The sequence below is a fragment of the Corella eumyota genome, chromosome 4 (genome assembly GCF_963082875.1).
Source record: "Corella eumyota chromosome 4, kaCorEumy4.1, whole genome shotgun sequence".
Lineage (NCBI taxonomy): Eukaryota > Metazoa > Chordata > Ascidiacea > Phlebobranchia > Corellidae > Corella > Corella eumyota.
In genome coordinates this window covers 17,599,535-17,623,347 of record NC_137493.1, presented here as the reverse complement: position 1 = coordinate 17,623,347, position 23,813 = coordinate 17,599,535, and the positions used below count along the sequence as shown (strand labels likewise).

Here is a 23,813-nt window from a genome sequence, read left to right as displayed (position 1 = left end):
CAAAATCTTTGGTTTTACTACATGAGTTTCCGGGTTCGATCCCCACTGCTCTTATGCTGTAGCGCCATTAAGTAAGGCACTATAAATGTTATAAACTACTGCTGAGTCAGCATTTAATCAGTAGCGTAATTATCGAGCAATTATAATCTATAATATCCCAAACTGCTAAAGTCAACTCGAGACTGGGACGAGGTAACTGATGTTTGTTACTCAATGTTTAGGCTGTAAAGTCAAACTTCATCTATTAAAATAATTTAACTCATACATTTGTTTATTTAAAGTTTATTAAGCATTCACCCTTCATTGAAATCCTGGTGAACATGGACGCTTGCAACCAAAAGAAAACTTGAAAAAGTTGAACCATAATTCACAAACAATCGTGTTCTGTAAATAATTTAAGTTAATGTTTATATTAAGTATGTGTCAACAAACAAGATAACAATATAGTAATGGCAATTGTGTTTAATTTAAACATTATGTCTATGCAGTAAATACTTATTAAATATTAAAACTTCACTGAAATTGAAGGCATGATGTAGTAGTCAAAACACTTGACTTCAGCACATAAGGTCCTAGGTTTGATCCCCACTGCTTTTATGCTGTTACGCCCTTAAGTAAGGTGCTATAAACAGTATAAACTTCTGCTAAGCCAGCACTTAATCAGCAGTTTAATTACAGGGTAATTATAATCATTAATATCCCAAACTGCCACAGTCAACTCGAGATTAAGTTGAGGTAACAACTGTTACTCTATGTTAAAGCTGGAAGGAACACAAATCAAATGTTCAAACAAAAAGTCTAACTCACGGATCAACATCTGCAACACAACTGGCCGAAGTTAAGATCCATCTTTCACTTAGAATTGACCCCGAACAAATACCAGTAGGTGTACACCGATACAACCCGATCTTAACATGCCATGGCCACGTTCCGAATTCTGCAGGGCTTCCACCGATAATTCGGGGAGACTAAAACAGAGTTGCCAAATAATTTAACTTTTTTACAAACTTTTTGCTAAGCTTAGTTTTTTTTTAAACCTAAATTTGAGATATTTTAAAAACAAAAGTAAAAAAAATTTACTCACGGGACCAAAAGTCGGAGCAATTCCAGTTTTTCCACATTCAGCATAACCAGCATCTGGAGTGGTTGGGTCAAAAACTATAAAAAATGGTGTTTTTAAACTTGGCCTTTGTTTGTTTTTTCATTTTATTTAATGTTAAATATATTGGTGTTTGATAAATTGGTGTTTATTAAATTGGTGTTTGATAAATTGGTGTTTAATAAATTGGTGTTTATTAAATTTGTGTTTGATAAATTGGTGTTTAATAAATTGGTGTTTATTAAATTGGTGTTTAATAAATTGGTGTTTATTAAATTGGTGTTTAATAAATTGGTGTTTAATAAATCGGTGTTTGATAAATTGGTGTTTCATAAATTGGTGTTTATAAATTCGTGTTTAATAAATTGGTGTTTGATAAATTGGTGTTTAATAAATTGGTGTTTAATAAATCGGTGTTTGATAAATTGGTGTTTGATAAATTGGTGTTTAATAAATTAGTGTTTAATAAATTGGTGTTTGATAAATTGGTGTTTAATAAATTGGTGTTTAATAAATTGGTTTTTAATAAATTGGTGTTTAATATACTGGTGTTATAATTTTGGTATCTCTGTAACTGTTACTGGTGTTTATTACAGTAAAATAGTGTTGTACCCTTAAATAAGAACCATTTAAACCACCACACCAAATATTACCAGCAACCAATATTTAAATATTTTTACCGCATTCAATTTCATCGCTGTTATCTTCACAATCGTTCACGTTGTTGCATTTTTCCTCACTAGGAATACATGTCCCACTTTTACATCTGAACTCAGTGGCTGCACAATCATCTAATTCAAAACAATTCAACATTTTAAAAATTAGTTATTTAAAAAACTAAAACATTTTTAAATGTTGTAGTATAGTTTTTTTTGTATATATTTTTATCCTCGATGTGGGAAAGTTGAATGTGCGACTTAAACATAAAGTAACATCAGTTACTCCAACCCAGTCTCCAGTTGCCTGTGGCAGTTTGGGATATTATAGATTCTAATTGCCCAATAATTATGCTGCTGATTAAGTGCTGACTTAACAGGAGGTTGTACCATTTATAACGCCTTACTCAAGGGCGCTACAGCATGAGAGCAGTGGGGATTAAACCCACGACCTCATGGTGGTGTAGCAAGTGTTTTACCACTTCTCTACACGTTGCCGGTCATAATTTATATACGCACCAAAAATAGCAATTTATTTTATTATGTAGGCCTAAATTTGAACACATATATATATTGTCAACTATACTCAGTTATATTATCAGTATTCACACTTTTATTTGTAGTATTGGCTGCTTGTTAGTTAATCTTAATAACTGACTTACCTACAGTGCTCCACTGAACATCAAATTTACCAAATTGGGAAAAGCTATTGATACTTGGAGAGCTTGAATATCTTAAAGTTAAGGTGTTTGTGGCAGACTCAAAGTTTCGAGGCAAATTAAGCGAGCAATAATTCTTTACAGCCTGAAATTATAAATTTAAATTTATAGTTGTTTATTTTTATTTTTTTTCTTTATATCTTTATCCTCGATGTGGGAAGGTTAACTTCATGATCCAAACATAGAGTAACATCAGTTACTTTGACCCAGTCTTAAGTTGTCTGTGGCAGTTTGGGATATTATAGAATTTAATTGCCTGATAATTAGGCTGCTGATTAAGAGCTGGCTCAGCAGGAGTTCATACCGTTTATAGCGCCTTACTCGAGGTGCTACAGTGCAAGATCACTGGAGATGGAACTAAGCACCTCATGTGGGGTGTAACAAGTGTTCTGACTACTACACCACGCTGATGATTGGTATGCATAAAAACACAACAGTTAATTCGTAAAAAGTAAAAAGAAGTTAAAACCAAATATAATTAAATATAAAGAAGTTGTAATATTACATTGTATAGATAGTAAATATTATTTCAAGTTTCAGTATACAAATTAAAACAACTTAAAAATTTAAAAGGGTAAAACATTAAACATCCTGAAATTGTATTTCACCTGGTTGCTTGAGGTGTTTACAAAACTTTCAGAAACGGAAAGGTAGTGGCTTTGACAATCAAAACTCGTAAAAAATTCGCCGGCTTTCACATCAAAAGTATTAAACTGAAAGTTGATGAGCTAAAAAGAAAATCAAAATTTATAACAACAAATTTTATTGTGATCAGAAAATTAACATTTAAGTTTATCAGAAGCTGTGGTTTTTAGAATATTAAAACTTTCAAGAACCTGTCCTTGTGGCACTTCAATTCTCCACTCACAATACAAGAAAGTTGAGTTAAATAAACTTGAGTCAAAATTAATTGCCGAGCTTTCTGAAGTAATTGTTGATCCCCCATTGCACGCATCCATTGTTACTAGGAGTTAAAACAATTTTCAACTCATTCAGAGTTTAAGAAAGTTCAAGACTGGCAGCGCAACGTAGTGGTTAAAACACCTTGCTTTACCACATAAGGTACTGGGTTTGATCACCGCTGCTTTCATGCTGTAGCACCCTTGTGTAAGGCATTATAAACGGTATAAGATCTTGCTGAGCCAGCACTTAATCAGCAGCTTAATTATCGGGCAATTATAATCTATAATATCCCAAACTGCCACAGGCAACTTAAGACTGGGTCAGAGTAACTGATGTTACTCTATGTTTAAGTCGCACATTCGACCTTCCCACATCGAGGATAAAGATATATAAAAAAGATTAATCAAATGAAAACCATTTTAAAGTAATGATGTTTTTTGTTTATTAGAATGAAAAATTAAAAATAAATTAAACCTGCATCAACTTCTGTTGCCATCTCATCTGGCTCTGTAACAAAAAAAATTTGTTCAAAAAAATCAAATATTTTAAAATAAAAATTTCAATTTCTATCCTCGCCAATATACTTGGTTAAAAACATTAACTAAATAACAAACCAGGTTCAGTTGTAGTTGTAGATGTTCCAGCAATATCTAAAAGAAATTTTTTTTTTAAATCATCCCATTTAATTTTAATTTTTGTCTATTTCAAAAAATAAAACCAAAAACCAATCAGCAGCTTAGTTATCAAGCAATTATAAATAACATCCCAAACTGCTAAAGTCAACTCGAGACTGGACCGAGGTATAACTAATGTTACTTTATGTTTAGGTAGAAGTTTACTTTCCCACATCGAGGATAAAGATAAACTAAATTAAACTTACAATCGTTGACCCATGGAATGTAACTCGACACATTTGCGTAAAACCCAAGTCGACCTTCGACCCCACATCCAAGGGCATGACCTACAGATATGACCCCAAGTTGAACCCATTTTTGATCGACGAAGCACACTAGGGGGCCTCCTGTGTCACCCTTTAACATAAATTAGTTTAATACAAGAAAAAAAAAAATTAAAAAAAAACATCAAGCTTTATGTTTAATATTTAATTTAAAAAAAATTTTAAGCTTAATGTTAAATATTTAATTTAAAAAAGAAAAAAAAATTAAAAATATTTTACCTTACACTCTCCAACTCCGCCCCCAACGTATTTCTTTCCGGCACAAAGTTGTGATTCCGGCAGAACCCTATTAGTACCAAACACCTCAGTGTAAGCTGTTTGGCAAGTTTCCCTGTCCTGGACCGGCAGAATCACTTGTCTTAAGTTGTGGGTGGGGGGTTGAACATATTCATACGATTGTCGAGCTAGAGTTTAAATACTTGGTGAAAACTCATAAAATGTAAGAAGGAGTTTTGTTGTTATTGAAAGTTTTTTATGTTAAGAATTTTAAATAATATTTTGAGTTAGAACTTAGATTCTGGGTTTAATCCCCACTGCTCTCAAGCTGTAGCGCCCTTAGGTAAGTTGCTATAACGGTCTCCTGCTGAGCCAGCACCTAATCAGCAGCTTAATTACCGGGCAATTATAATCTATAATATCCCAAACTGCCACAGGCAACTCGAGACTGGGTTGGAGTAACTGTTGTTACTCTATGTTTAAGTTGTGCAGTCAACCCTTTACATCAAGGATAAATAAATACAAAAAAATATTTAAAACTTACTTTCAAATCCCCACCCTGTGGCAACACAAGTTGTGCCGACATGATCAACGTTTTCCTGGATGCAAACTGCGTCAATATTGTCACTGAATACCAGAGGCTCAGATAAGTGAACCAAAGCAATGTTGTTCACCAAAGTAACAGAACTAAAAATAAAAGTGTTTAAATTATATGATTGCCATTAAAAATAAACAACAAAATATATTTTTTTTTGTTACATCTATTTATCTTCGATGTGGGAAGGTGGGGATTGAACCCACGAACTCATTTAGTGTACGAAGTGTTCTGATCACTTAACCATGCTGCCACCCCGTTTACTAATTATGCTTAATTTAATAACTAACTTGTAAGAAGGATGTTGAAGAACTTCATCAACTTCTCGTACTTGCTCGTGAGTTTCGTTTGCCAAAATATTAAACTTTCCAGCCAGAACCCTTAACCCTTGTGGACTAAATAAAAATATAATTTTAAATTTAAAAAATACAAAACATTTAAATAAAAAACTATTTTTACCTTTACGCAAGTGTATATTGATAGAAGTTGCTTTGTAAAAATTAGGTATAAATTTTAAAGAAAACATGCCATTAAAAGATTAAACATAAAACCCGAAAACGTTAGTCCTTTAAAATACAAAGCTAAAAGCTAGAATTAAACCAACAACCCCAATTAAAAATGCTATAGAAGTTCTGCAGTGAGAATCAAACCCACAACCTCAGAGTTAAAACAATTTTTGTAATGCCAACACTAACCAAAACTTTAGGTTTTTAATATTAGATTTTTTAACAAAACTTTTAACTTACTTTGAGATGAAATTGTTAACACAGTGAGCTGATGTTAGAATCAGGTTCTCGGCTAAGATAGTTCCACTACATAGAGTATCCAGGTTAAAAAAGGAATTGTCATAATTGAAGAAAGCATCCACCAACAAAACGTGCCATGGCCAACTTCCGTTCACAACCTCGTTGCCTCCAACTATTCTTTGGTGCTGAAAAAATAAAATTAATTTTAACAAAAAATGAATTATGGTTTTCTTTTATAAATATCAAACTTTGCAGTTATGTTTAGGTAATTAAACATGGTATATTAAAATATCCATTTTAATCTAACTTAAAAATATTAAAATTAAATAATTAAATAAAATTGTAAATTCTTCTACAATATTTTATAAACACGAACCCATTTAAATTCCGGAGGAATTTGTGGTTTTCCACAACTAGTAGTTCCAGCATCTAACAAAAACAATTTAAAGATTGTGAAAATGTGTTAAATAATTTACACTACGTAAAAAATTACTGTCATTTGTGTGGTATATTGAAAAAGCTCTTGTCATTAATACATAAGGTCCTGGGTTTTCTCACTGCTCACTGCTTCTAAGTCATAGTGCCCTTAAGTAAGGTGAAGCCCAGAAACTAATTCAACAACTAGCAATTAGCTAATTAGATAACAGACAATTATAATTAATAAAATCTAAAACTGGTAAAAACAACGTAAGACTGGGTTAAGGTTACAAATGTTACTCTATGTTTATAAATTAACAAAAAACAAAGCAATTAACCGATCGGGCACGACACTTCATCACTGGAATCTGAGCAATCAAAGTTCCCGTCGCAAACCAGGTCAGTGCCAATACAAGCTCCATCAAAACATTGAAATTCAGTAGTTGCACATTTGTCTGCAATATATTAAATAAAACAACTTCAATATAAAATTTTTGTATATATCTTTATCCTTTATGTGGTAAGGTCAAATGCGCGACTTAAAGTGCTGGCTTAGCAGGGATTTATACCGTTTATAGCGCCTTGCTTAAAAGCGCTACAGCATGAGAGCAGTGGGGATTGAACCCACGACCTTATGTGTAGCAAAGTGTTCTTACCACTACACCACGCAGAAAAAACTTTGTGTAACCTTCTTAATATTTGACTTTATTGTTGTTAATTTGAAAACTATTAAAATTTAAGATAAATGGAAATGTTTTTATAATAAATTAATCACCTTCAGATCGCCAACTTAATTGGAATCCTGTTTTTCGTCTGCTTATGTAGTTATACAACAAACCAAAGGTTTTATATTCAATAAAAGCTGAGTTTGTTGACCCGATAAAATCCCTGGGTGGACTTGAACCACAGAAACCTCGGCCCAAATACTAAACAAACAAAAAAGAACTTAACCAAGGTTAAATAAAAAACAGATTACTTTTTCTCAGAAAATCTTAGGACTGTAAAGTACAAGAGAGAATTAGCGAGGAATGTAAAGTACAAGAGAGAATTAGCGAGGAATGTAAAGTACAAGAGAGAATTAGCGAGGACTGCAAAGTACAAGAGAGAATTAGCGAGGACTGCAAAGTACAAGAGAGAATTAGCGAGGACTGTAAAGTACAAGAGAGAATTAGCAAGGAATGTAAAGTACAAGAGAGAATTAGCTAGGACCATACAGTATGAGAAAGAATTAGCGAGGACTGCAAAGTACAAGAGAGAATTAGCTAGGACTGCAAAGTACAAGAGAGAATTAGCTAGGACCATACAGTACGAGAGACAATTAGCGGGAATCACAAAAAAAAAACAGTTTTTGAAGAATCGAACAAGTGAACAAAAAAAAACAATTCCGTGCTATCATTCTTTAAATATTATATTGTAGCAGTATGGTGCTGAAATATTGCTTTTCGCTAGACACAAGTTATTGGGTTTGATTCCCACTGCTATGCTGTTATAGTGTTACAAAGTAATGTCAAATTTTGTTCATTTAATAATTGTGGGTGGTGCAAGTACAAGAGTAACACAACCATGTAAAAACAATAAACAAATAATTTTTGGTCTAATGGTACAACAAGCAAAGTAGCAACAAATAACTTAAACTCACCAGAGGTGATGCTTCAGTAGGTCCATCGTAAACTCTTAAGTAGTTTGAATTGCACGCTGAGTCTCCAATTTGTGTAAAATATAAAGCTTCAAATTCAATCACAATCAACTAAAATTTAGAACAATGGAATTAATCAAGAAATAAAATAATAATAAGATAAAACATAATTCAAAAATTCACCAAAAGCTAAAAATTTTTTTTCCTTTTTTTTTTACATCTTTATCCTCGATGTGGTAATGTTGACTTCACAACCTAAACATAGAGTAACATCAGTTATGCCGACCCAGTCTCAAGTTGCCTTTGCCAGTTTGGGATATTATAGGTAATAATTGCCTGATAATTGAGCTGCTTATCAAGTGCTGACTTAGCAGAAGCTCATACTGTTTATAGTGACTTACTTAAGGCACTACAGCATGAGATCAGTGGGGATCAAACCCAAGATATGACTCTTATGTAACTCAAACCTTAGTATCAGGAACTGTAATTGTCCACTGGCATTCAACACCGTACGTTGAACTCTGTAGAACCAACCAATTAGGTGGCGACAATCGACCACTTTCCGAAGTAAAACTTTCCCCACATTGAGTTGAAGCAACCAAATCCATTCCCAAGTCTAAAAAATCATTTTAAAAATTTATTGTAACTTAACTGGCAGTCTAGTGTAGTAGTTAGAACACATAAGCTCCTGAGTTTGGATCCCAGGGCTCCCATGCTAAGGCACTATAATTGCATGAACTTCTACTAAGCCAAAAACCAATTAGTAGATTAGTTATCAATCAATTATAATTAAAAAAATGTCATTAACCAGTGTAGAACCATATTTTTTGTGATATAAACTAACTTACAACCATCGATCCAATCTTTGTAACTGGCAACTTTGGTGAAAAAAGTTGCCTCCCTTCCACATAAACCATAAGAACCAATCCCAACTTGAAACCAGGTAACTCCATCCAACAAACAGATCAGTGGACCACCATAATCCCCCTATATTTATAAATGTATTAGCTTACCTTATTCTAGTTTATTAACCTTGTTTTATTTATTTATCTCTGCTGACTTATGCAATGAAAACAAACACAAAAGTGGCAATTAGAACCTAAACCCAGGTCTACTGCCTTAAAAGTGAACCTAACTCATATCTTTACAAAAATGTGGATAATTTTAAAAAATTAAATGATTATTGTATGCTGCCACTTGCAAAAATGCTGCCACTTGCTGATAGTTGGATTTAAACTTAGAACCTCCAGTTTACTTAAAGAATTTTACAACATGACAGCAGTGAGAATCAAACCCAAAACCTTAAAAGTTGCTATAACATTCTACAACATGCCGTAGTAGAAGTTGAACCCAAAACATCTGGGTCTACTAAAAAGATCCTACAACATGCAACTGTTAAAAAGTGAATCTTAAATCAAATTATTAAATGCCAGAAGTGGGACTTAAACTCAAAACCTTAGATAAACTTAGAAAATCAACAATGTCAGCAATGAGAATTAAAACCAAAACCCCCTAGAAGTTAAGGCAGCTTCAAAATGCCAGCAGTGAGAATCAAACTTAAAACCTTTAGTCTACTAAAATTAAGTGAAAAAAAGCCAGTAGTGGGAATCAAACCTAAAACCTTGAAATCCACATTAAACTTACATCACAGAATCCTCTTCCGTCTCCTCCAGCACAGAATTGATTCCCAGGAGTCGCCGTTTGATTCAAGGTTCCTTGGAGGACATGGAGGTTATTTAGTGATCCTAAACATGTCTCGCTCTCCTGGATCGGGATTCGAACTTGCAACAGCGAAAATCCATAAAAATTTGTTACATCGGGATCTAAAAAGTTATTATAATTTAAATAATAACATTATTTTACATTAAATTATTAAAAGAGTGATAATCTTTCAAACTTTATTATTAGAAAAATTATTTTGTTAAAGACTTGCACTAAAAAAGTATTTTTAAATATTAGTATTTTTTAAGTACACTTTTTTTGTTTATATCTTTATCCTCGATGTGGAAAAGTTGAATGCACGACTTAAACATATAGTAACATCAGTTATCCCAACCCAGTCTCGAGTTGACTTTGGCAGTTTAGATTATAATTGATTATAATTACATAATAATTGAGCTGCTGATTAAGTATTGGCTCAGCGGGAGTTCATACCGTTTATAACACCTTACTCAAGGGCGCTACAGCATGAGAGCAGTGGGGATTGAACCCACGACTTCATGTGTGGTGTAGCAAGTGTTCTTACCATTACACCATGCTGCCGGTACTTGCTAATATTGACTTTTTATTAAACCTTTCGTGGATTTGTAAACCCAACCAAAAGAACTCAAACATTAAAACTAAAAAACAAACAATCCAATATAAATCCCAACAATAGTTGAATAACACGACTTTATGAAACTCATGATAATTATTGTGGTTTAAAATTTAAACCCGTTAACAAATGAATAAATTGAACTTACTTATAGTTCCCCTTCCAACAGCAACACATAAAGTGCCAGCTGCAGGCAAAGGGTCATCCTGGGCAGGAAGGCATATTGGTCGAATATTTTCATTAAAAGTTAAACTCTTCTCAAGCAAAACCATCGCAACATCATTACCAGACAAAATATCACTAAAAATTTAAAATTTCACATTAATATTGGTGTCAATAAATTTTATCTTTTTTGATACTTAAGTAATGTAAAACAAATCTTACTATTCATTGAAGTCAGGATGGTAGTAAACAGCCTGAGAAAATATTTGTTCAAGTTGTTGGACAGAAAATCTTGTGCTAAAAATTGAAATAAAACTTTAATTTTTGAATAAGAACAAAATCAAAAAATTTAGAAAATACATTAGAATATTACTTTGTACTTGTGCAACTTAAGACTAGGTTGGGATGGCATCTTTAAGTCAAGTTGGGACTGGGTTGGGGTAATATTACTGGCAGCATGGTGTAGTAGTCACTTGCTACACTACGTAAAGTCCTGAGTTCGATCCTTACTACTCTTATGCTGTAGCACCCTTTAGTAAGGCGCTATAAACGGTATGAACTCCTGTTGAGCCAGCACTTAATCAGCAACTCAACTTTCGGGCAATTATAATCTATAATATCCCAAACTACCGCAGGCAATTCGAGACTGGGTCGGAGTAACTGATGTTACTCTATGTTTAAGTCATGAAGTCGACTTTCCCACATTGAGATCATAAGACCAATAATAACTTAAACCAGTAAAATTTAAGACTGGGTTGGAGTAATATAAAAAAGAACATTATATAGGATTAACCTAAGACTGGGTCAAGGGATAAAATTATTCAATAAAGGACAAGTTGTTACCTGTGTGCTCTACTCAAGCAACTTGCAGCAGTTAGAATCCATCTTTCACCCACGATCGTTCCTCCACATCGGGTTGCGGAACATTCCGATGCAACTTGGACTTGCCACGGCCAAATATCCGAATAAAATCCTCCAACAATTCTTGGACGCTGTGTGAACAAAAAAAAACAATTTAGAAAAATAAAAATTATCTGTGGCTAGTAAAAACAATAATTAAATATTTGAACATTATTTTGAACCTTGTTTAAACTAACTGTAAGTATCAAATTCTACAAGTTTGTGCTAAAAAGAAATTACTCACAGGTCCAAAATTGGAAACAAAATTATTCTTTCCACATTCAGAATTCTCAGTGTTAGGTTGGGCTAAAAATAAGGTTTAAACATTATAGAAGGAATTCCCTCCAAAGTAAAACATTCATAAACTACTTTTATGTGCCTTAAAATGTTAAGACCCAAAAACTTGAACCTACATTTTAACTCTAGTAAATTGCAGCACAAATAAGTAAATTTAGCCCGAAAAAAAATTCCTAATAACATGTTGTAGGTTTAGGACGCAAGTCTTAGGTTTAAATGAAATAGCTAGCATGTTGCAGCTTAAGTAAAACCTAAGGGTAGAGTTTAATTCCAACTGATGGCATTTTGTAGCATTCTTGAGTAAAACCTAAGGTCCTGAGTTTGGTTCTAACTACTGGCATGTTGTAGCATTTTTAATTAAGCTGTAAAATCCTGGGTTTGATTTTAACAGTTGGTATTTGATTGCACATTTAAATAAGGTTAACAAAGTTAATTTCATTTTTCGAGTTAACCCCAGCATTGAGGATAAACTCACCGCACTCCATTTCATCGGAGAAGTCACCACAGTTGTCCATTCCGTCACACTCCATCGCAGAATCGATACAGGTTCCGTCAAAACATCTGAACTCAGTATCGAGGCAATCGTCTAAAAGTTAAAACAAATATTTCATACAAAATCATTAACCTATTAGTTTTAAATAACTGGCAGGGTGGTGTAGTGGTCAGAACTCTTGCTACACCACCATGAGGTCGTGGATTTAATCCCCACTGCTTTCATGCTGTAGAGCTCTTGAGTAAGTCACTGTAAATGATGCAAACTACTGCTGAGCCAATACTTAATTTACAGCTTATTTATTGAGCAATTATAGATAAGGTAACTCGAGACTGGGTCGGAGTCAAAGGTCGTGAAAGGTCGTGAAGTCAACCTTTCCACATTGAAAGTAAAAATATTCTAAGATACAATATTTCTAAAACCTAGTTTTATAGTAATTAGAAACCAACAAGAATTTATAAAAATGATCCAAATTAATTTAATTAACCTGTAGTTGTGTAACTGATTCCAAAGCCGTATCCATTGGCATTACCCCCAAATGTTGTATAAGTGATCGTAACAACGTTGGTAGTTGACTCGAAACTCCCGGGTAAGGTCGTCCCACAGATGTTTCCACCAAGATACTAAAAAAATTTGTTTATATTTATTTATCCTCGATGTAAGAAGGTCGACTTCACAGCCTAAACATAGACATTTGTTACCTCGACCCAGTCTTGGGTTGTTTTTGGCAGTTTTGAATAATTGATTATAAATGCCCAATAATTAAACTGACTATTAGCTTATTAAGTGCTGGGCCAGCAAAAGTTACTACAGCATGACAGCAGTGGGGATTAAACCCACGACCTCATGGTGGTGTAGCAAGTGTTCTTACCGCTACACCAAGCTGCCGGTTTACATCTTACTTAATGACGCTACAGCATGAAAGCAAAAAAGATCGACCCCAGGAACTCATATAGTTAAACCAAGTGTTCTGACCATCCAGTCTGGAAAGTAGGGCAGTTTTCGACGAGATCTCGTGCGTGCAAGCGTAAAAATCGGCGTGACCGCGCGTGCATGCGTATTAAAATTTTCGGTCTACGCATGCCACGGGATTTATGTTAGTGTATTCACCATTAACTTTGTATTTACTTTTAAAGCCAGGCGTGCAAAACGTCAATTTCAGGCGTGCATTTTTTTTAACGAAAAAAATCTTGTGCGTGCACGCTGCCCTACTTTCCAGACAGGCTGACCATTACACAATGCTGCTGGTTAAATTTATAAAAACCATGAAAAACATTAAAATTCTTATTCACAAACCTGATTGGTAAAGTCCGACAAACCATCGTACACTTTCATGTAAACATTGCAATCGTTTGGTAAGTTCAGGGAATCAAAGTTAAAGACGATCAACTGAAAAATAACCAAAAAATTATTTTTTGTTAAGTTTAAAAATCACACGTGCGCAAAATCCCCTAACAAGAATAAAGTTTTTCGTAGTTTGTCCTCATTATATTATTTTATTTATTTATATTAAAGACATTTTTTTCTAAATTTTATTAACAATATTTAATAATACCAACTAACTAACGTAAAAAAATTTAGCCTCGTTTTTCTATTCTGTCCCCGCGTATCTCTTTTCGTCTTCGGTACCCGTTTAAAAAGTCGCCATTTTGGCTTAGCGGTAAAGTTAAAAAAATTTTGCAAATGTTTAAAGACAGCTAAAAATTAACCGTTTGCAAAACAACATGTTTAGTTTACCTTTCCTTGGTCAACCTCAATCGACCATGAGCATACAGAATAGCTAGTTGTGGTGTCTTCAAATGTAAGCGAACCACTCAAATCGTTGAGGACTTGGTTAGAAGGGCAATCCGATGTTTCTATTATAAACAAATAATTAATATAACCCACAACAAAAGATATTAGGTTCGATTCCCAATGCTTTCGTTTTGTAACACTCTTAAGTAGTGCGCTATAAAAGATATAAACTTCTGCTAAGCCAGCACTTAATCAGCAGCGTAATTATCGGACAAATATAATTTATAATATCCCAAACTGCCACAGTCAACTCGAGACTGTGTCGGGGTAACTGATGTTACTCTATGTTTAGGCCGTAAAGTTGACCGTTTCACATCGAGAATAAACATTTTTTAAATGACATTAGATGTAAATTCAAAATTGTAAAAATAAAACTTAATTTTTAAAATAACTTAATTTCAAACCTGTTCCATTTTGGGCTAAAACCTGATGCCCCGATAACAACAGCAAAGCAAAGATCAACCACATAATTAAAACGACATTAGTTTGTTTAAAGTAAATTTTTAAATTAAAAGAATCTAAAATACAACAAAATTTTAACTTTTAAAATTTCCTAAAAACGTGAGCACCCCTTCTGCTTTCTATGTTAATACAATCTATATATAACAACGCCTCTTTAACTGCGTTGAAATCAAACAACAGAACCCAATACATTTACTTTTGTGTAGCGGAGCCTTTCTCTTATAATATAAAAACACTTCGACATATTTCCAATGGTGCAAAGTTACATTAATATTTCCCTTTCTTTTCATCAACTCTGTTTATATTAATTTTAAAAAAAACACGGTTTGTTATTTCGTTTTCTTAATATTATTATAAGTTTATTTTTGTATTAAACGGGTATACAGAGTTTATTTTTTTACAAATTTAAATAAAGAATCGATTTTTTTTGTGTTTTTTTTTTTTAACGTTTTTATCAAATTACAGAGGAAAACGCTTTCGCTCTTTTGTCTTATTTTCAAATATTTAACTTTGACAACAACCAACACCTGTGAATTTCGGACGCCTTCTTTTAAATTTAACATAAAAGCTAATTGTATTTAAATTATTTTATTTAAACGAAGCGGTATAAATTACAAACTGACAACAATTTTGTTTTACAATTTTACTTCAAATAAAACTCTTAATGTAATTAACAATGTCTAATTAACAATGTTTAAATTTTACATCGTCCAGACACCAGCTATAGTTATAATTGTACCACAGATTCAACATTCACAAAAACAACCGAACAACCTTAACTTAAAACTTTTCTTTAAAACCCTTTTTTCACACTTTAATAAAAGTCAGAGAAAGGCAATATTAAATAAAACATCGATGCAGAAATAAAAAAAACGAAAAATTCATGATTTAAAACATGCTAAAATTATTAAATATTTATACATAATTTACAGGATACCATATTATCGCTAACAAACTTAATTTAAGCTAATAAAAAAAGTACTTTAAAATAACAATATTTGAATTAATTAGTTATTTTTATAGCAATATTAAAGAACGCCAAACCAGTAAGGTATACGTGACAATATTTAGCAAAATCACGCGACTTATCTTACGCAATATCAAATATTCTCATGTTACACTCCAGGACAAAACATCAAAATATTTCCACCCAACCAGTTGCTACACACAAGAGCAAAACACCTTTTCACACTTAAGTTAATGTAATAATACTTGTTTATTGTTAAGTAACCTTTCACACAGCTCGGTTTAGTGTTACAAGAAACAAAATTAAAAAGAATTTATATTTTCTAATTAAATAAAGTAATACCTTTTCTACTAATTAATAATCCTAAAAATTTAAAAGAAAAGAAGAGAATGTGATTGGTAATAATATAATCTAGTTTAAATTTAAATAATTAAAGTTTTTATGTAAAAAGTTATTAAACAAACAATATTAAGTAATTATTTCCCACCACCGGATGTCGCTAGTGATTTGTATTTAAATACTAGTCATCAGATAGCTTAAACACGTCACAACAGCACCCCACCTCACCCTTACCCAATCAAGATAATTAAACCCACCCTAATTTGATAAAGAAATGCAACGGAGTCCGAGTACAACCTTCTATCGTTAAAAATGATATTTAACATTAAAGTTAGGTCGTATGTTAAGTTTACTGTATTATTAACATAAGTAATAATTGAACAAATTCTTCCAAAAAAAAGAATAAGTTTATTTTTCTAAATTTGTGAATATATTTTTCTAAGTAAAAATACTTCTTATTTTTAACAAGGTTTCTTAACTCTAGTTTAAATTTAAGACTAATTTGTGAGTAAGTTTGACGTTCAAATCTTCAATAGAAGATCATCGGGAAGAGCCTCGAACACCGGGGTCTGCCCCTCGTGCTTTGGGGGTTCGTAACCATGGTTACCATCTTGTCGTTGGTCAAGCTGAAAAGTTGGTTGCTGTGGGTAACCTTGGGGCGAGACCTGGGTCGTGTGGGTGCCGTTGACGGTTGTATACGTCAGAGGCTGAAACAATGAAGTGTTTGTTGTTAGAACAAGTCTTTGTTGTTAAACAATCGTTTTGTTTATTGCCACGTTATTACTATTGTGACGTCATACTTACCGCTTCAACGCAACATCTACTACAGCAACTTCTGATTCCGAGAGCATATTCGGTTTTACAACAGTAGGTGGCGCTCACCACCATGAGGATAAAGCTGATGAAAAAGAGGGCGGTACAGAGCAACAAAGTGACGTCAAAAACTTCGAAAACAAGTTGGTCTTGTTCCTAAAATAATTAGACTTTTAAATTAACAACATTTTGGGTTAAAAAAAGGCCTTTTTATTGAGGAAAATGTTGTTGGGGCAAGTTAAAGTTACCTTAAAAGCCGAGCTCCGAAGCAGATAGTTTGGCGTTGGTACGGCTTGAACCTGAAACCTTTCGACTTGTAGTCTGCTGCCATAACCAATATATAACAAGGTCGGAAAACTTAACTCTGGAACACTCAAGAATTCGAGCATCCAAAAGAAAGCAACGAGAACTCCGTAAACAAATGAAGAAATACTTAAAACGGAAGCCCAGATTGCGAACCCCATGTGAAAGTTGATCTGAAACAAAATTTAATATTTGTATCTTAAAAGTTAATTATTTAAATAAAAAAACTTTTGAAAATCAATTTTTTATATTTAAAAAAGTTTACAATTATATTATAAAAAAGTAAAGTTATTTAAATATTTAACATATTTATTTCAAATAAAATAAAATAGTTTACCCAACGCGTGGTGCCGCTCTTTACACCGGAAGCGATCCCAAAATACCCGGCAATAATAATCTAAAAATTTATTGAGTCAAAAAAACATGAAAAATAATTATTTTTGTAAGACTACTAAATTGCCGGTAGCTTGAAGTGAGTAATACAGATTTAAAGATGCCCGAGGACATAAACAAATTAAGCGAACGTTAATTTTAACTCGTAATATCTTAAGTTAAAAGTTTGAATCACTAATTTCTTAGTATTTACAGCCAAATATAACTTATATTAAAAATATTGGTAAACACTTGCTCTTCGAACAATTTATAAGATCTTGGACGCAGTTTTTATATAAACACTTAAACGGGTTAATTTATATTTTTTCTATATAAATTTATCCTCGATGTGGAAAGTCAAATGCGTGATCTAAACATAGTGTAGCATTTGTTGCCCCGACCCAGTCTCGAGTTGCCTTTAGATGTTTGAAATATTTAGATTATAATTGCCCGATAATTAAGCTGTTGATTAAGTGCTGGCTCAGCAGAAGTTCATATTCTATATATCGCCTTACTTAAGGGCACTAATGCATGAAAGCAGTGGGGATCGAACCCTAGGCCCGATGTTCGATCCCCAGTATCATGTTTACTTAAAGCGAGATAATATATATACCGTCTAAGCTCCGTTATAACTTAATATTTTCCCTATACCTTTACAGAGCCAATGAACCCGATATAAGTTGATGGAAAGTTGGCAGTCCCATACTCCATACTGTGACTAGAAGTTGAAAGCACCGTTATAAGTAGAATAATAAACCCGATCAAACATTCAGCAACCTGTCAAAATCATTCAAGTTTAACTAAGAAGAAAAATCCATTAAAAAAATCTAAATTAACCAAATTCTTAAAAACCTCGAAAAAAATATTGAAATAAAATTAGAATTAAAAAAATAAAACCAAAAAATCTAAAAACTAAAAAATGCAATTAAGGCAAAGTTATAGAACTCTCTATCTTTACATTTAAAACTTTTAAATACTTTACCCCTAGTTTTCTTAACGTGGCTTTGTGGCTAACTGCAATTGAAGACTGGGGTTGAAGAAATTGTTGCTGAACTGCTGGCATTTTGTCGAGGTATTTTAAAAATTACAAAATCCTAAAATTTTTTAACTACAATATTAAAAATTAACCGATATTTTAAAAAGTTAGTCTAATAAGTGGAATACTAAAATAACTTGTCGTAAAATATTATCATGATAAAAATAAATAAATCTAACATCTGATACGAGAAATGTATAACAATAGCAAAAAAAAAGTAGATTCCAGTTTAACGCAACATTTGCTTTCAATAAGAATGATTTCAGGTTCAGGTTTAAGTTTGCAGGAATTTCGTAACTATTTGAATTTTAGTTTTACGGTTGCTACTTCTTCTACGCATACCTGGTTTTTGGTTTAGTTATCGCATGTAAGGAGTTGTGAAAAAGCCCTTTTCTTGAAAACCCGAAAATACGAATGATACGCTTAACCGAATATTAATTTGCCCGAAAACCTCATTTAACGATCAATAATACTTTTCTACTAACTCCTTTTCTTAAAAATAACTATAATCGTCGAGTGTTTGTTTAAAAATGGTTTCGTAGCTTACGGCAGAAAAATAAAGATGATCAAACCAGGAATGTAAACAACATTAAAACTTTCATAACACTTTCAAGTTTACGAGGTTTTTAACTTTGGTTAAAAGAACGGTTTTATAGCCAAGATTTTATTACAAATAACACACCCATATATATAAAGAACACTTGCTACACCACCATGAGGTCGTGGGTTCAACCCCCAGTGATCTCATACTGTAGCGCTCTTGAGTAAGGCGCTATAAACGGTATAAACTCCTGCTGAGTCAGCACTTAATCAGCAGTATAATTACCGGGCAATTATAGTCTCTATAATATTTCAAACTGTCAAATTCAACTTAAGACTGGGTCAGAGTAACAGATGTTTAAGACTGGGTCAGAGTAACTATGTTTAAGTCGCGCATTTGACTTTCCCACATCGAAGATAAAAGTATACAAAAAAAACTAGTTAATTATTATTTCAAGTTTCTGGTTAATATTATTAAGATCACAAATAGTTTGGTCACGTGGTTTTATCATCGGCTTTGTTCCACTTTATTTTAACAACCAAGGACGACCTCCTATCGTTAAAAATGTTATTAAACATTGAAATTCGAACCTAGCCTGGGTTTACTGTATCGTAAACGTAGATAATTATTAAACCACAAACAGAAGAGTTAATATATTTTTAAATTTGATTTTAAAAATAAGTTTTCTAAAAGTCGCAGTTTAAAAGTTATGGGAGTAAAAACTTTAAAAAAAAAGTGTTTACTAGAGTGACGTCATTGTAAAGAGTTGTGACGTCATCGGAAAAACGATTTTGGTATTTTGCATCCTCTATTTTATAAAAAATTCATCTCAATGAAAAATGAAACCAAAAACAATTTAAGTAAATATTTAACATAAATGTTGAATTATATGCAACTTACAGAAAAAATTAATTACAGTAAATGATTAAAGAGACGATCCTATATATTGGGCAACAAATATTTCATAAATCTTATTTTAAACAGATTTTTAAAGGGCAGTTTACAAAAAACATGCAAGAGTTTAAAAATAACAGAAATTCAAGTTTTGTAGGTCAACAAAATTTACCAGACCTTTTATAAACGATTATTAAAGTTAACTCGTTTAACATTTGTTTAACGCGCTGTAGGGTTCCTTTAAATTCTAACATTGGTGACCGAAATATTATTTACAAACAGTTTAAAGTCAAGTTATAACCAGATGACGTCATAGAAGCTTCTCTATGACGTTTAAGCCTTCAGTAGAAGATCATCGAAAAGAGCCTCGAACAGCGGAGTCTGCTCCTCGTACTTGGGAGGTTCGTAACCATGGCTACCACCTTGACATTAGTCGAGCTGAAGGGTGGGTTGCTGGGAGGGACCTTGGGGTGGGACCTGGGTCGTGTGGGGGACGTTGACGGTCGTATACGTCAGAGGCTAAAACAATGAAGTGTTTGTTATTAGAACGAGTCTTTGTTGTTTTACAACAAAAACAATTACCTAATTATGACGTCACAAAATGACGAAAATCACTTAAAAACGCGAGGTGATTATAATTGTTACGTCATACTTACCGCTTTACCGCAACATCCACCACAGCAACTTCCGTATCCGAGAGCAGATGTGGTTTTACAACAGTAGGTGGCGCTCACCACAAAGAGGACAAAGTTGATGAAATAGACAGCGGTATTGAGCAACAATATGACGTCAAGAACGTGGATTGATTGTTGGTCGTGATCCTGGTAAAATTAAATCTTTAAAATTAACATTTTGGGGAGGGGGAATATTTATACAAGAAATGTGTATAAAATAAAAGTACGGGTTGAGGGATAATGGAATAATGCGAAATCGATTACAAAGCGCTAAGGAACATTAAAAATGATATAAAATTTTGCCTTTTTCGCCTTCAGCGATTTTTTGTTAATGTTTACATACAGCTTGGATATATCTTGCATTCCGTATTTTAGTATCATCCTGTGTATACAAGAATTAACATACAAGAAAAAGGGGTTTTCCCATAACTCCTTACACGCGATTAGAAATTCCTTTACGCTGTAACCTGAAACCATTCTTATTGAAAGCAAATGTTGCGTTAAACTAGAATCTACTTTTTTTCTGCTATTTTTATACATTTCCCGTGCCAGGTTTTAAATTTATTTATTTTTATCAAGATATTATTGTGCCGTTGTGACATGTTTAAGCTGTCTGTAAACGTCAAACCTAATATTGGCTTGAACCTAACATCTTTTACTGTGTTCAAGCTATCTGTTAACACCGGGCTCAAGGGCGAATAGTGTCGCAGTAGCGCGACTAGAACTCGAAACCTTGTTGTCCTATTATATATCATACTACTAGACAACTTACACGAGAAGGAAGAACCATGACTCCTTTACCGAAAGCAAACATAAACAAGATAGCGCACACGATCGCAAACCCCATGTGGGTGTTAATCTAGAATAAAACTCAGGATAAGTATCTTGAAAACTAAAACATTTTTTTTAAATTGGATTTTTGAACTTACCAGACACGTGGTGGCGCTTTTATCACCCGAAACGACCGCTAGACTTCCAGCAATAATAACCTAAAAAAATCAAAATCTCCCCTTTAGACGCAGTTATTAGATAGACACAACGATATATATTGTATATAAAGTTGAGCTCTATTTGCGTCGTCCACCAAGTTTATAAAATGCGGAAAGGGCGGAATTTTCAAAACTTTACCCTAATCTTCTTTTGATTATTCCGCACTTTCCGCATTTATTTTAGTACTACTTGTTTAAACCGGTTTCACTATATCTTCATAATTTTTACTTACTAGCGAGTTGGTAATGAGCCCAGTATAAGTTGAAGTTTGGTTGGTTGTTCCATATTGAGTTGAGTAAACGGAGATGACGATAATTTGAAGCAGAAGGAAAATAAACCCGATCACGGTTTCAGCAATCTGTGAAAATAAGAATAAAAATGCGTTAAAGTAAACCTAACTAATTTAAATAATATTAACCAACCAAAACCTTCAAATTTAGGCTTTATTTTATAAATAAAACTACTACAAAACTTAACAAATACAACAAATAGACTAAAATATTTATTTAACGATGTTACAAAACCTTTATATCTCTTATATTTAAACTTTTAAACAATTCACCCCTAGTTTTCTTAACGTGGCTTTGTGGCCAATTGCTATCGGAGACTGGGGTTGAAGAAATTGTTGTTGAACTTGCATTTTGTTTCCAGTTATTCTTTTAATTATAAAATCCTAAAAATTTTAAACTAAAATATGAGAAATTTTTAATAAACTCAAAAATGGCGATCGTACGCGGAATACTGACACTTAACCGATAAATGCTTTACCGAATATTCATTTGCCCGAAAACAACTTTTACACATTTTCTGTAAGCTTTCTTTACATAACCCTTTCTTTAAAAACAATCTTTAATTTCTGGAAAAACAACCGTTCAGCTCTTAGTAAGAATAGTTAAGTACCTTACTAAACAGACATTTAATAATAAAATTAGAAATCCAAACAACTTTAGTGCTTCCGTCTCAGTTTCACCAGATTTTAACTGAACCAGAACAAATATTTCTCGATCGATGTAATCACAATACAAACATCAGAGTCACGTGACTTTAACCTTTTTCTTTTCTTGCAGGGAGCGTTTATATTATTTATAGGTGTCATGGTTTTTCTTCATTAAATATCCTGCCCAAGCGTTAAAAACAAAATATTTACAAACGCAAGAACAGATGGTGATTAATATTTAACAAAAATTGTTAATAAAACCCATCCAAAATCATGAACAACATTTTAATCAGCGCTTTATGGTGCTATAAAGAACAAACCAAGAAAAGGATTAAACCCAGAGCAGCCCTCGACTCATTAAAAACTTGTACATTATTCACCATCTGTTAGGCACAACCATATTTCAGGTATTTAAACCCGCAAGTATTCCAAAAACAATACGAGATGCGGCGACAAAGGGGAAAAAATTGGTATTTGAGAAACTTGAGATGCAGTAGAATAATTACTGATCTAGGTTCTGGTTACTTAGTATACCGGTCTTTACCCGGACCCACACCCCTGACATAATACGGCGCAGTTATGGTGTAATGTTAGTTGTATTATGGTATTGAGCAACAAGTTTAACGTCCTTTTATATTGTAACTTTTATTGTAAATGTATAAAGTTAGATGTATTATGTAGTTTTATGAAGCGTTCGTTGTTTTAATATAATTCGTCACCATTAGAGTTATTGATGATCTGACAACTGTTAAACGATTTAGTTTAACGGTAATACAAAAATTAACCTTTCGATCAGGAGTCCTAATTATTAACGCAACACTATTTATTATGACACTGGATCATTATTCGATCCCCAATGCTTTCGTTTTGTAAAACTCTTGAGTAGTGCGCTATTCGTTTTGTAGCACCCTCAAGTAAGGTGCTATAAACGATATAAACTCATGCTGAGCCAGCACTTAATCAGTAGCCTAATTATCGGGCAATTATAATCTATAATATCCCAAACTACCACAGGCAACTCGAAACTGGGTCAGACTAAAAATGTTACTCTATGTTTAGAGCGTAAAGTTGACCGTTTCACATCGAGGATAAACATTTTTTTAAATAACATTAGATGTAAATTCAAAATTGTAAAAACAAAACTTAATTTTTAAAATAACTTAATTTCAAACCTGTTCCATTTTGGGCTAAAACCTGATGCCCCGATAACAACAACAAAGCAAAGATCAACCACATAATTAAAACGACATTAGTTTATTTAAAGTAAATTTTTAAATTAAAAGAATCTAAAATACAACAAAATTTTAACTTTTAAAATTTCCTAAAAACGTATGCACCCCTTCTGCTTTCTATGTTAATACAATCTATATATAACAACGCCTCTTTAACTGCGTTGAAATCAAACAACAGAACCCAATACATTTACTTTTGTGTAGCGGAGCCTTTTTCTTATAATATAAAAACACTTCGACATATTTTCAATGGTGCGAAGTTACATTAATATTTCCCTTTCTTTTCATCAACATTGTTTATGTTAATTTTAAAAAAAAACACGGTTTGTTATTTCGTTTTCTTAACAT

The 23,813-nt window shown here is 32.8% G+C and overlaps 3 protein-coding genes across 3 annotated transcripts in view; all 3 read right to left on the bottom strand.

The window, feature by feature from the left end:
- Positions 1 to 14,422, bottom strand: part of LOC145749437 (uncharacterized) — a 38,027-nt gene extending 23,605 nt beyond the window's left edge. Inside the window, exons 1-30 of the mRNA XM_082565201.1 lie at positions 14,310 to 14,422; positions 13,849 to 13,967; positions 13,408 to 13,500; positions 12,599 to 12,734; positions 12,094 to 12,204; positions 11,566 to 11,627; positions 11,265 to 11,413; positions 10,644 to 10,718; positions 10,408 to 10,559; positions 9,590 to 9,768; positions 8,794 to 8,932; positions 8,413 to 8,561; positions 7,949 to 8,056; positions 7,085 to 7,235; positions 6,648 to 6,764; positions 6,269 to 6,321; positions 5,893 to 6,077; positions 5,437 to 5,541; positions 5,096 to 5,238; positions 4,555 to 4,739; positions 4,258 to 4,408; positions 3,992 to 4,027; positions 3,852 to 3,884; positions 3,311 to 3,438; positions 3,083 to 3,202; positions 2,418 to 2,559; positions 1,780 to 1,890; positions 1,085 to 1,158; positions 808 to 968; positions 298 to 384 (exon numbers count right to left, since the gene is read on the bottom strand). Coding sequence (XP_082421327.1) covers positions 298 to 384; positions 808 to 968; positions 1,085 to 1,158; positions 1,780 to 1,890; positions 2,418 to 2,559; positions 3,083 to 3,202; positions 3,311 to 3,438; positions 3,852 to 3,884; positions 3,992 to 4,027; positions 4,258 to 4,408; positions 4,555 to 4,739; positions 5,096 to 5,238; positions 5,437 to 5,541; positions 5,893 to 6,077; positions 6,269 to 6,321; positions 6,648 to 6,764; positions 7,085 to 7,235; positions 7,949 to 8,056; positions 8,413 to 8,561; positions 8,794 to 8,932; positions 9,590 to 9,768; positions 10,408 to 10,559; positions 10,644 to 10,718; positions 11,265 to 11,413; positions 11,566 to 11,627; positions 12,094 to 12,204; positions 12,599 to 12,734; positions 13,408 to 13,500; positions 13,849 to 13,967; positions 14,310 to 14,373 — 3,518 coding nt within the window. The 5' untranslated portion in view covers positions 14,374 to 14,422. The remainder of the gene's footprint in view (positions 1 to 297; positions 385 to 807; positions 969 to 1,084; positions 1,159 to 1,779; positions 1,891 to 2,417; positions 2,560 to 3,082; positions 3,203 to 3,310; positions 3,439 to 3,851; positions 3,885 to 3,991; positions 4,028 to 4,257; positions 4,409 to 4,554; positions 4,740 to 5,095; positions 5,239 to 5,436; positions 5,542 to 5,892; positions 6,078 to 6,268; positions 6,322 to 6,647; positions 6,765 to 7,084; positions 7,236 to 7,948; positions 8,057 to 8,412; positions 8,562 to 8,793; positions 8,933 to 9,589; positions 9,769 to 10,407; positions 10,560 to 10,643; positions 10,719 to 11,264; positions 11,414 to 11,565; positions 11,628 to 12,093; positions 12,205 to 12,598; positions 12,735 to 13,407; positions 13,501 to 13,848; positions 13,968 to 14,309) is intronic.
- A 1,663-nt stretch (positions 14,423 to 16,085) lies between these two features.
- Positions 16,086 to 17,219, bottom strand: LOC145751226 (uncharacterized). Its single transcript, XM_082567329.1, has 4 exons — positions 17,127 to 17,219; positions 16,735 to 16,962; positions 16,478 to 16,642; positions 16,086 to 16,380 (listed from the first exon to the last, which is right to left on the bottom strand). The coding sequence occupies exons 2-4, from the start codon at positions 16,948 to 16,950 to the stop codon at positions 16,195 to 16,197; spliced, it is 567 nt and encodes a 188-aa protein (XP_082423455.1). The 5' UTR covers positions 16,951 to 16,962; positions 17,127 to 17,219; the 3' UTR covers positions 16,086 to 16,194.
- Positions 17,220 to 19,384: 2,165 nt separating this feature from the next.
- LOC145750158 (uncharacterized) lies at positions 19,385 to 23,540 on the bottom strand. Its single transcript, XM_082566119.1, has 7 exons — positions 23,406 to 23,540; positions 21,859 to 21,969; positions 21,529 to 21,654; positions 21,236 to 21,295; positions 21,079 to 21,165; positions 20,289 to 20,453; positions 19,385 to 20,151 (listed from the first exon to the last, which is right to left on the bottom strand). The coding sequence occupies exons 1-7, from the start codon at positions 23,412 to 23,414 to the stop codon at positions 20,062 to 20,064; spliced, it is 648 nt and encodes a 215-aa protein (XP_082422245.1). The 5' UTR covers positions 23,415 to 23,540; the 3' UTR covers positions 19,385 to 20,061.
- Positions 23,541 to 23,813: the final 273 nt, after the last annotated feature.